Below are 12,726 nucleotides of genomic sequence, written 5' to 3' on the forward strand. Positions count from 1 at the left end.
GTGGCTATTGCCAAGTGGCATGCACAGTGTGGATAGAGGGTACCACATCACCAAAGCCAATCTTTAAAATACTTTTACACATGTACATTGCATCTGTTGAGTTGAACATCTGAAAACATTTATTAAAAATATGGACTTGTACCTTTTGGAAGGATGAGCTACAATCCATGTGTTATACAAGTCAATGTGATATGTGTTTTAAAGGAATTGAATAGAAGACAAATGATAAGGATAGGTGAGATCTCTATTTATTTTTTTACTTATTATTTTTCTCTTATACAATTAGTATTACATCTTTGGGAGATGTTGTCTGCTTGGTTTTGGCATCTTTCAGTTTGTGCGTACATACGTACATATAACATACACACATGCCACATGCACATATACAACACATATGATGTACATCCAGACAGTCACATAGTCTGTGTTTCAACAAGCAAAGAATCACAGAATTTGCTATTTTAACCTAGGGTTACCAAATCTAAGAGGAACAATATTTCAGGCCTTAGTGGGCTATGATATATGTGAATTAGTGTATGCAAACATTTAAAATTCTAAAAATGTTTATTCTTTGAGTCAGGGTCTCATATATCCCACATGTCCCAAAACTTTCTATGTACCTGCAGATGGCCTAGAACTTGTGAAGCTCCTGCCTCTGCCTCCCCAGTCCTGGGATTCGAAGGCTTATATTATTTGGTTTACTCAGTGCTGGGAACTGAATTTGGGGTTTAGTCCATGCTAGGCAGCTTACTCTATTTAATGAGCTATATCTCTAGCCCTTTAAAAGATTTCCAATGTTTTAAACGATGTAAGGATTAAAGCCCACCTGTGCTCTCCCACAGGGTACTCCGGCTCGGCCTGTGAAGACAAGGTGGACCCCTGCGTGTCTTTGCCGTGTCAGAACAACGGCACCTGCTACGCGGACGGTGTGCACTTCACCTGCAGCTGCAGTCCAGGCTTCACAGGGCCTACATGTGCCCAGCTTGTGGACTTCTGTGCCCTCAGCCCGTGTGCTCATGGCATGTGCCGTAGCGTGGGTACCAGCTACAAGTGCCTCTGCGATCCAGGTTTGTCTTCCACGTAGACAGCAAAGCTTGCCCTATAAGAACTTGGTAGTTTGTCTTTGCATCTGAGCAAAGGTCAGCCCTCCAGAGTGTGTTTTCCATAGATGTGAATTCCTCTAGGCTGTGTGTACCCACTCTTCTGACTTACCCTTGGTAGAGCTCTAAGCAGGCCTTTTCTTTTACCCATGGGCCTTTCACACTCATCATGAGAAAACTAGAGAGTACAAGAAAGCAGAATGAAGACTTTTAAGTGGGACTGAATCTTCTAACACAATTTTAGTGTCCAGGGAAAGCACAATGTAGTCCATTTTTCACTGCCCTGTCTATTAAAACTTACTGCATGTGCAATCATGCTACATCCAACTTCCTCTGTAAACATACCTTCCTCACTTATTTTCCAAAAATCCTTCGCATTCATGTTATTGATGTTTAGATTGCGGAAGTCTTGAAACCCGGAAGTCAGAGTGATGCCTGGTTCTCCTTTCTGTCTTTCCTGCCCACTGGTGTGTCTGCAAAGAGCGTGTGGGGAGCCCTTTCCTTTCTCTCATTGCCCTTATGCCCATGTTTCTACCCGTGCATGAGCTGAACCTTTATATTACTTCCCAGCAAGAAGTCCCCTGAGTGAGTCTAGCCAGTACCTTCTTTATCTGATCCCTGGCTATGCTCTAGTCCTGGGATGCCTGTTCTCTGTGACTTCACCTCTCTTCAGGGATTGAGTTCATTTCTCTCCTTTGAGTTCCAAAAATCAGCTACACTATCATCTTAAGCATCTTCGCTATATGACACAGTCACATCCCTCATAGAGATATTTTGTTGTGACATACTGCATATAGATTGCTGGTCTGTAAGGGTTAAATAGCCTCTGGACATCCTACCCATCTTAACATGTGTGAGAACACTGTCAGTCATGTTTGCCCAATGATGAGGTCATCAGTGATGCACTGCTTGTGATGTTTCTCCATCCTTCCATGATATGTGATATGTGATATGTGATATGTTAATGACTGTGATAGTTGACACTCTACCCCAAGGGGTGAGAGGAATGTGGATATGTGTTTACATAGATTTGAATCAACAGCTTTACCCCTGAGCCACTGCTGACTGAGAACAGTCTTCCTTGGTTCTGAGCTGGGTGTGTTGCATCTTTGGACCTTTCGGGGCTACATTTACCTAGAACGCCTCTGGATAGTTATTCTCTACTTGAGGCCTCTTATACATCAGAGAACCCGAGCTCATATTCCAACCCCAATGCTTCTGGCTTCAGTGCCTTTTCCAAAGGCCTTATCTTACACTCACAAATCAATTAAAAGTGTTACTGGGAAATGCACCTAAGCTCTCAGAATGTGATACAGAGCTTTTTGCACATAGAGTCTTCCGTCTCTGATTTTTCTAAGCAGTTGATACTTTGCCAAGTTCTCCTTTCTTCTATGCTCTGCAGTACAGAGGAGGGGCTGTTTAATCTGCTTGGTAACCGTGTTAGGATTCTCCAGGGAAGCAGGAGAGACACACACAGAGGTTTATTTTAAGTAACTGGCTCATGCAATTGTGGGGACTGGCAAGTCCAAAATTCGTAGGGGAAGCTGGCAGGCTGCAAACCCCAGGCACAATGTCTGAGTTGTGCTTTGAAGCTAAAATCCTTCATTTGCAAGAACCTGAGTCTTTGGTCTTCAGGCTCCCAAGAGGTAGCATGAGTCCTGTCAATGTTAGGTGGGCATCAGCTTTACTCAGAGACCACTGATGCCAAGTTTAATACCATCTAAGAGAAGATGCCTCTTGGGTCTCATTATATAGAATAATATCTGGATCCCTCAACTGGCCAGCTAGACAGGTATAATTAATGATCACAGCAATATTTAGGGGTCCCTGATAAACCTTGAAGTGAAGTGTCCCCACCTTCCTGTGTGATGTCCCTCTCTGGCTCTGTGTCATCTTTCTCTTCAAGTGTATTGGCTGACCCACCTCTCCTGGAGGGCCTGTTCTTCCTGGGTGGGAACCCAAGCCCATGCATACCACAGCTGCATGCCGAGGAAGGGGGTGGAGCAGGGCTGTACCATTCCCTACGTGGAAACATATCATTAGGGCAGTGTGATGTGTGCAGACTGAATAAGGCAACATTATGCTGGACAGAACCAGGTCCCCCACATGGGACGACCAGGGCTCGCTGGGCCCAAGCTCTGTGAAGGTGCTATAATACCAGTTGTCAGGGGCAGCTAGAAGTGAAATCTTGCTGTCAGGAACTTCTCCATAGTCTATTACCTATCTGTGAGAGGCTTTCCCCCTACAAGCTTCTCAGAGAATAGTCAAGCATGGCAGACCAGAAAATTGTCTCATTTCCCCTCTGAATTAGTTTCTATCCTATGCCTATTAAACTCTCTGGCCTGTTTAGTATTTTTACATTTTTAAGTGGAATGTAGTTATTCTGCCTCTGTATCTCTGCCAGGGTCTCTCTCTGTGTCTGTCTGTCTTGTCTGTCTCTCACTATGAACACGAAACATTTGCAGAGCATTCCTGGGCCTCAGTTTTCTCTTTGGGTAGCAAGCTGGAGGGAGGATTCAGTGAAGCCCCTCTGTTGGTGATGTGTTGAGCTTCCCTTTCAAACCTTTCTTACCATGCAGGGGCTTGCCAATAGCATCTTTTGAGGCATAGTGGACTGAGACCTCTCCCATTTATATTTTACTTTTGCCTGTATTTTCTGTTGGAGCTGCATTTGTCTACACATGGAACATTTAGTTCAGTAGTCACTTGTGGTCCAGCACTAACCCCAAGTAGCCATGGATCCCACAGAGAACACATCTTCTATTCCATAATACGTTCCATCTGTTACGCAGCCTCCAGTGGGGTCCTGGAATTCTATGAGGGCTCACTCATCAAATTTGGGACACCCAGTTGCTTCCACAGGGAAGACTCTCTCAGATGGTCATGTGACCAAAATGCAAAAGGCCTTTAAGCATCTGGCAGGAATTTACATTTTTAAGAAGTGAACATGACAGGTCTGTGAATGGGAAATTTCTTGTCTTAATTTTTTTTTTTTTTTTTGGAGCGTGTAATTGCTTTACCACTCTTTTGCATAATAGTTGAATCTTGTAAGACTGGGTGAAATTGGGTGTCTGGTTGCAGAGTGGAGGGCTGGGCCGGCTTTATAGAGAGCAAACAAACCCTGTTTCATAAATGGCAGCAGACTGAAATCACACCAGATTGGCAATTAGTTCTCATCTGAGAAAGAAAAAAAATAAATAAACACGCCATTCTCATTACTGCAAATGAGATGTGTCAGGTGTCTGATTTTCAAGCTTCAATTTTAGCTTACTGTTCCTCTGGCTCCTGATTGTGTTTTAATCCTAAATAATAAAATGTCACCACTGAGTAATGGCTGAAATGTCATCTTCCAGTGACAGTTTTAAGTGACAGGCCACTCAATCTCTAAAACACTGCAAATTGAAATCTCCCAGAGGCTGGAGAAGTGAGGTCTTGGAGATGCTGCATATATTAGCTGTGAACGTGCCAAGGGCACGCTGTGGGACTTACAGGTGGTGCCACAACATCTTGTGACTCTGGTAGAACAGTGGCATCTTTTAGATGGTATTGTATAGAGTCAGTGCTGTAGAAGATCAATACTAGAAGCTGTGGCTGATGGGAAGGAACCGGGTTCAGCTCTCTTTTGGCTGGCTTGGACCTCTAATGCATCTGAATGAGTACTCTCTACTTGCTTGTCAACCCCGCCACTGCAAGTGGAGCTGTCTTAAAGAACCGAAGCTACCAGGCATTAGAGTAGTTTGTATGCAAATATATGTATCAAATTAAATTTTTATGAATAGTATCTCTCGTGACAATCAACTCAATGCCAGTCAATTAAGTCCCTAGACCTTAACTGGGTGTTAGCTACATTTGCCAGCCAATTCTTCTCCACCAAGGGGCCAGTGATTCTGTGATGCCATCCAGATAAAGGCTGACGAGCAAATAAAATTAGACTCCTTCCAAACAAAATGCTTCTGCTATTGTCTTTAAAAAAAATCATACTATTCTAGGACTCAGATACTATTTTCCCTCTGTTTTCTACATTTGCCTTACCTGTAGGCTGTAATTCTGGGTGGCCTCTGAGACACAACTGGTGTGGCTTCCTACTGTGATATTCAGTATCCTGATAGCAGGCCTGCCCACATCAGTATTTTGATAACACTGCCTGGAAACAATAAAGATACGATTTAATGGTTAGGATATTCATAGTGATTGAACAGCAACAAGGATATAAAGATAGGAAAGTGTTTAGCTCCCTAATGAGCGTTTGGATGCACAGATTCCGGGATGAGTACAGTGAACAACGTTTATCTCTATTAACCAGGAAACTTCCTCTGGTTTACTGGGGGTGAGGACAGTTCTTGTATTGACACACTGTGATCTGTTCCTGCTCCTTGTTTATGAGAGGTATAGATTGTATATGAGAGGTCTAGATTGTGTAGGTATTATATTTCAGGTTCCCAATCCTCTGACACTCCTGCTTCATACTCCAAAATATGGTGTGCACGTGTGTGTGTGTGTGTGTGTATGTGTGTGTATGTTTAACCATCTGGTTTCAAAGAGGAAGGAAGAAATTCTTGTTTACTCAGATGCAGATTCATAGATTCATCAATAAAGATCTGCCTCATACTGTCCGTCACCAAAAACCCTAACCAAAACAAACACCCACAAATAATCAAAAACAGTTTAAGTCTCTACTTGGAAATGCTGATGGAACTAAGAACTTGCAAGAATAAGAACAGCCACCAACATCTGAAGCTTGCCTGCCACTTGCAGGTTGTTAGGAGCTGGCCTAGTGCATGAGGCAGGGAGTCCTATTGTCTTCCATTGGACAGCAGGACAAGTATAATATTAGGTCTCACTCAGAGGCCATGGCAGAGTAGCATGGCCTCATGCTACTCAGATGAAGCAGGACCCCGTCAGAATTTTGTCTAAGACATTAAAAGATGAATATTATCATCCCAGCTACTCAGGGGAGGCTAAGACAGGAGGATCATAAATACAAGGCTTACCTGGGCAAACAATCTCAGATTCAAAAGGAAACAAAACAAAACAAAAAAAGTGAAAACAGGGCTGAAGATATAGCTCAGTGGTTGCACACTCAGGCATGGAGATGTAGGTTCAGTCTCCAGTAATAAAACAACTCCAAGATAACCATGTAACAATAAGATGTTGAATATTATCATTGCCCAGTTTCTACTGTCAGCCACATTTACAGTTACTTCCTCACCAGTTACATGTACAAACCAAATTGTCCAACGATTAGAGGGTGGCTCTCCATCTTGGTCAAGACATTTTGTGACCAAGGTGATGAATAGTTAAGGACAAGAAGGATGGACAGAGCTTTGTAAGGGAAGCATTTCTTGGTTCACTAATCTTTCACACACACACACACACACACACACACACACACACAACCCGTGAGGCCCAGGGTTGCCATCTCTCTCCCCTTGACTCCACGAGACAGGGATGAAATAAGGATTTGGATGTTGCCAGTAAAGACCCAGGGCCTCTGTTGTCTCAGAGAAAATAAAAACAAGGGTGAAATGGTCACCTTCATTCTTTGAGGGTGCTAATGACTGAAAAATGAAAAATTTTACTGGAGTTCCTAAGTATTAGTTGACTTTGTAACTCCTTCAATTCAGCACATGAAATTGAAAGTCACTAGTCACATGGACTTGCTCTGGGGATAGGGGCAGTAACCCCAGTGACCTTGTCCAGGCTGACTGTGCCTTTGGTTGCTTCCATCTCTGAGAACTTACTCCATCTAGTTGCTGTGCCAAACATCTGACCTGTTTTCTCTTAAAGAATCCAAGGTTTGTAGATTCCAGATGCCTGGGAGTAGAAGCAACAGAAGCCTCAGTTTAATCTGTATTTGCACAACATTAGGTTTTTTTGTTTTTGTTTTTTTTTTTTTTCAAGACAGGGTTTCTCTGTATAGCCCTGGCTGTCCTGGAACTCACTCTGTAGACCAGGCTGGCCTTGAACTCAGAAATCCACCTGCTTCTGCCTCCCAAGTGCTGGGATTAAATGCATGCACCACCACCGCCCAGCTTGCTCAACATTAGAAACGCACTGTTCTTGACCAAAGGCTAGACTTCTTGGAAGTTAAGAAGCTCCTATAGTAGTTGTGACCTTGGCCTCTTACTTTGGCTGAACAATCACAAGGACAAACTCTCAGACTCTTCTGTCTCAGCACTGCCCCTGAAAATGTGGACACCTGGCTTGAAGGTAGCCTTGACTGCGAATCAGTGAGTGACTTTTAGTAAAAGTTCTTATATCCAGGCACAGAGGTGTCTAAGTCTAACATGACATAGAACAGAACTCTTGTGAGTAGACAGGATCCCTCCCCCAATTTCCATTCTGTCTTTGAAGATCCATCCACATGACTGCATTTGGTCTGATGTGTGCTGAGTGCACTTCAGTAAAGTAGGCCTGCCTTTCTGTGACTCAGAGCCTGCAGACCCAGCCACCTGACATACAGATGCCCTGCCCTATCAGCTCCTGGAGTTTCTCCTGATTGGCATTTCTCACTTCTAGGGTTCTTGATATTCTTCATTTTTCTTGTTTTCTCAATCCCTGAAAATCTTCTGTATTGGTTATTGTGAGCCACAGACTCCCTTGATGCTGTATCATTCCATGGTCTTTAAAATGTTCTTTTCTCTTCCTACTTTTTTGTTTTGTTTTGTTTTCTACCTTGAAGCAATCTTTGATGTTCTAAGCTTCCCGTAGCAAGAGTCTTGACTGCCCATCTTGTGAGTGACAGTGACTCTTCTGGGCCTTGGAACCTCATCATTGGAGGCCCTGCAATTATGGGTGTCATTTGTGATAGCCATCTTGTGATTGATGATCACCTGAATCCGGAGTCCATATTAGAAGTAGACAGCAAACATGAATACTCTTCTGCATGTCCCATTTTTCCAGCCTTCTTGCCTTCAATGCACTTGAAGATTTTTTGGTGGTTTGAATTCGTACAAAGACCCGAGGACCTTGCCCTGCATTTCACCTCTTGTTTCTCACTGGGCCCATTGCTTTTCAGTTTTAAAGCTCTTTGTGGAAGCTGATGCTTTTACACAATTGCCCCCCCTCCATTTTAATGAAGATTTAGAGCACTCAAGTTTGCCTGGAAAAGATTGTCACATGGCTCACCCCTCTCTCCCTCCGTCCCTCTGCCCCTCCCTCCATCCCTCTCCTCCTTTCTTCTTTTATTCATATAGACCAGTCTCAGCTCCATGGTGATTATAGGGCACTGTTCCTGCCTCCTCACCCCTTACTCCTGGTCTCACACCACAGCCCTCTTTTTAAAATTCCACTTGGCTTCATAGGAGTTGACTAACAGATCCTTAGAAATCGTTTATATTTTTAATGCATGAGTGTTTTTCTTGAATGCATATCTGCATACAACATGCATAATGCATGCCTGGTGCTCATGGAGGCCAAAGAGGGCATTGGGTCCCCTGGAACTGAACAGTCTTTTGGGTGCTGGGAATTGAACTCATGTCTTCCTCTGGAAGAGCAGCCAGTGTTCCTAACTTCTGAGCTCAGCTCCTGGACTTAAGTCTTAATGACACATTTACTTTATATGTGTGACTGTTTTGCCTACATGTATGTATGTGTATCACATGTGTGCCTAATGCCTGTGGAGGTCTGGAAAGAGCACTGGATCCCTGGAACTGGAGCTCAGGACAATTGTACACTGCCTTGTGGGTGCTGGGAATCAAACCCAGTCTTCTAGAAGAACACTAAGTGATCTTAACTACTAAACCATTTCTCCAGCCCCTAGATAGCTTTAATGGCACAGATCTAAACAAACAAACAAAAACAAAAAAAATCACAAGGCAAATGTTTATGATCTGGTTCACTGGTAAGACACTGGTGTTGGGATGGAGAAACAGCAACTGAAACCGTCTGGACTAAGGAGGAAGTGGGGCCCAGGCTGCGGTTTTAGAAAAGCTCTTCTTTACCAGCCACTCCCTAAAATTGCCTTCCTTTCCTGCCAGTTCCTTGGCACTGGAAAGCTTTTCTGTCTGGGTGGTCTCACTCCTTTAAGTTACTCATTAATCCTGGAAAACCTTTGTATCAGTTATTGCTGTAAAGCAAACCACTGAGAAACTTGTTGGCTGAAAGTTCCCATCCACAATTTATTTATGATCCTGTGGGATGACATGGGGAGGGGCTTAGCTGGAGTCTCTTTTTTGCTCTGGACAGCAGGGGCAGTGCCCACATATGCTGTTGTGGTTAGTTGGCAAGTTAGCTGGTCCTGCATGACGCACTCATATTGCTTGGCTGTAAGCTGGAGTGGCGGGGCCATAGGACCATAGTTTTCTCAACTTCCAGTTTCTTCCGTGCTGGCTGGCTTCTTTACTTGACATCTGGGTACCCAGAGTAACAACAGAAGACTAGGCCTAACATAATACACTTTTTTTTTTAGTTTTAAAATAAAAGGTAAAGTTGCATTTGTTTATTCTGTGTATGAGAACCTGTGTACCTTAGCGCGTGTGTAGAGATCGGAGGGCAGTGTCTGAAGTCAGGTACTTGCCATCAAGCCTTAAAGTTGACCACCTCGCTGACCTTCTGTGCACTTTGTACAAGTTGTTGCTTCCTGTGTGCAAATGTTCCATTTGCCTGAGCTAGTCTCAGGGCTAGGATCGGCATACATTACATGCACATGCAGAGGACATGCACACACATGCACACAGTAACACCCACCTTGTAAAATATTCCCTCTGTCAGATAAAATTTTGGAAGAAAAGAAGAAAAGCAAAACTGTTCCCTTTGGTTCCTTGAGAAGGCTATGGCTAATGGGCATCCGGGAACTAACTCCCGTTCACCTCTCCTAACCCTGTGCGGGTTGGGGTTTGTCTCCCACATTCTTTCCAACAAGTTCCATTGTTTCTATTACCAACCACATGTCCTCCAAGAGTCTGTAGTCAGCAAACAGTGACGTCCCTTTGAGTGATGTCCCTGCTTGATGGCTTCTTAGACATGTGCGTGATGTCTTGTGATGTAAGGACTCAAATTATTGCGTCTCTGTGCCAGTTTTCTTATATTTTTGAAGTTTTCTTTCTAATCCAATTACCTAAAGGCAGTTTTGTTGGCTGAAATATCTCTGTGACAGTCTTTAGCCAAGGCTGTGCCTCTGAAAGTCACATGCAGACTGAGTTTCTGGCTGTCTGGGATGGTAACCAAGCTATGGCGAGCATGTTAACAAAGGTGTTTATCAAGGAGTGAGAGAAGTTTCTCTGGTATTTAATATTGTGGAATATTTTGTTTTCTGTTTTGTTTTAAATTGTGCTTATTTACCTGAGAATAGCCCAAATTAATTGACAGGGGAAATAGTATATTCAGAAGGAAAAAAACCCCCACAAATCACAGTCAACATTATAGATTCCATGCACCAAAATGATCTAGAATAACCCCAATCCCATTTTACTTTCCATCTCACAATTCTGTGGCATCGAACTGCGTGTCAAGAAGCCAATTCTGACAGAGCCCAGGGAATGCCGCAACCGAGTCACAATTTCTTAATTTTTGGTTTGTAAGAATGGCTACTTTAGTTTGTAATTTCCTGACAATATTCTTTTCAAGGGTGGAGATGGGGGAGGAAGTGTTTCTGGGGTCCAAAATCTGACTTGGAAATACTCTGACTTCCAGATCTGACCTGAGGCTAGCTTCTTCTCATTCCGATTAGATACATAGGCCACAGAGTTGTTTCATCCTGTCGCTCTGATAAGACACACTCACAAAGAGCAACTTAAGAGGGGAAGGGTTCCAGATCACCGACCATCGCTAAGGGTAAGACAGCAGTTCACACCACAGCCATGGTCAAGAGCAGAAGGGAGTAAATGCTTGGTCCTCAGCTGGCTTGTGCTCAGCTGAGTTCTTCACTCTTGACAGTTTCCAGCATCTAGCCTAGGAACTGGTGGCCCCCACAGTGGATTGGGTCTTTCTACATCAGTCAGCTACCTTAGTTAAGACAGTCGCCTGTAGACAGTTACACCAGCCAACCACTGTTGACATCACTCACAGGTATTCTCTTTACAGGTGTTAAGGTGACAAGTAAAGCTAGTCACCACACCAGGTGTACTTCGAGAGGCCTGGGCCTCACCCTGAGAGTTTTTGAGGTCTCAGTAGGACCTAAGAACATGCATCTTTAACACAGCCCCAGGTAAAGCTGTTGCTTGGGAACTGCATCATGAGAACCACTACAACAGTGTGCCGAGCGTAGATACATCAAAGTGTAGGGGCTGAGTCATTCACTCCTTAAATTCTTAGGACATATGTTTTAGATTTAAGATATCTTTGGATTTTGAAATATTTGCAGATACATAATAAGAAATCCTGAGGGTGAGATCCCAGTCTAAACACAAAATTTATTTATGTTCATACTTTTTTTTTAATGTTTATACTTTTATAGCAGACTAGAGATAACCTTATATAATATCTTGCAATAATTTTGTGCACTTCGTCTGAAACCTATCACGTGAGGTCATATGAGAAATTTATGACTCGTGCTCTCATGCTGATTCTGAGACTCTTCCGAATTTTAGCAACATTTCAGATTTCAGATTTTAGGATTAGGACCGCTCAAACTACTGGCAAGGCAGTAAACTAAAATGAACTTTAATTAATTGTGAAATAAATGAAAAGCAACCCAACATTTGAAAAATGCTCCCATGCCTTAATCCTTTACAACTTGTGTGGGTACCTCATACTACAACCTCCATCATTAGTGCTCTCTGCTGGTCCAGCATCTTAGCTGGAATACTACATAGTCAGAAACTTCTAGCATGGGAAATCTCTTCTATATCTGATTCCCCTCTCATCTTTTCCTAAACTTTAAGCCAAGCCATAGCAGAGTTATCTTTCAAGTTGTTTGTACAAGACAGTCTCATCATGATATCCACTCTTAAATCCTCCTGTGTTGGCTACACTTAGAACCTCCATTGAACAGTGATCTCTACAGAGTCCATGAAGTGAATGGTTTGCTTTACAATGAAAGACATTCATTGCAGATGTCCAATACTCAAAGGATGTACTGGTGAATTTGCTTATGAATAGAGGTAAAGGATCTAGCTTCATTATTAAAGGGAATAGTATTCCTTCTTTTAATGCAGTTTGCTGGCTGGATCTTTCTCTTCTGATACCATATATTCTTTTTATAAAAGACAACTTTCTATTTAATCACCTCTGTGATTAGAATTTTAAGAAACCCCTCTCCTACTCAGCCAGTATAGATCATTGTAGCTAGAATCTACCCTCTAGTGGCCAAAAGCAACATGAAAGTCATAAGAGGAAAAGATTAAAAAAAAAATGATTGCGTGCATTTCTTTTTTGCCTGTGGCTAGGTTGTTACCTAGTTAACCCAGATTGCCTTCAGGTAATCCTTAGAGAAGGCTTTTCAGATCAATGTTTACATCAACATTACTAGAATAATTCAAGATGACAGTCAAGTGTAAGATGAATCACCTTTTACATAGGCATGTGCTTCTGGGCAGCAGCTTCACTGCGGAAGTCACATGACTTCCAGTGCTCTTTGTACCCACATTGCGCTGTCCACCTGTCACCTGTCACCAGTCATCAGGGTATCATCTTCAACATGGCTCTTTGTTCTTACAAGTGTTAGGAGAAGAGAGCTGCTTGCTAG

General features: G+C 43.0%; 1 protein-coding gene across 1 annotated transcript in view; it reads left to right on the top strand.

The window, feature by feature from the left end:
* The window catches only part of Dner (delta/notch like EGF repeat containing), a 295,828-nt gene that overhangs the window by 227,505 nt on the left and 55,597 nt on the right, over positions 1-12,726 (top strand). The window contains exon 8 of the mRNA XM_052192619.1: positions 843-1,067. Coding sequence (XP_052048579.1) covers positions 843-1,067 — 225 coding nt within the window. The remainder of the gene's footprint in view (positions 1-842; positions 1,068-12,726) is intronic.

The sequence above is a fragment of the Apodemus sylvaticus genome, chromosome 9, assembly GCF_947179515.1.
Source record: "Apodemus sylvaticus chromosome 9, mApoSyl1.1, whole genome shotgun sequence".
In the NCBI taxonomy this organism is placed as follows: domain Eukaryota; kingdom Metazoa; phylum Chordata; class Mammalia; order Rodentia; family Muridae; genus Apodemus; species Apodemus sylvaticus.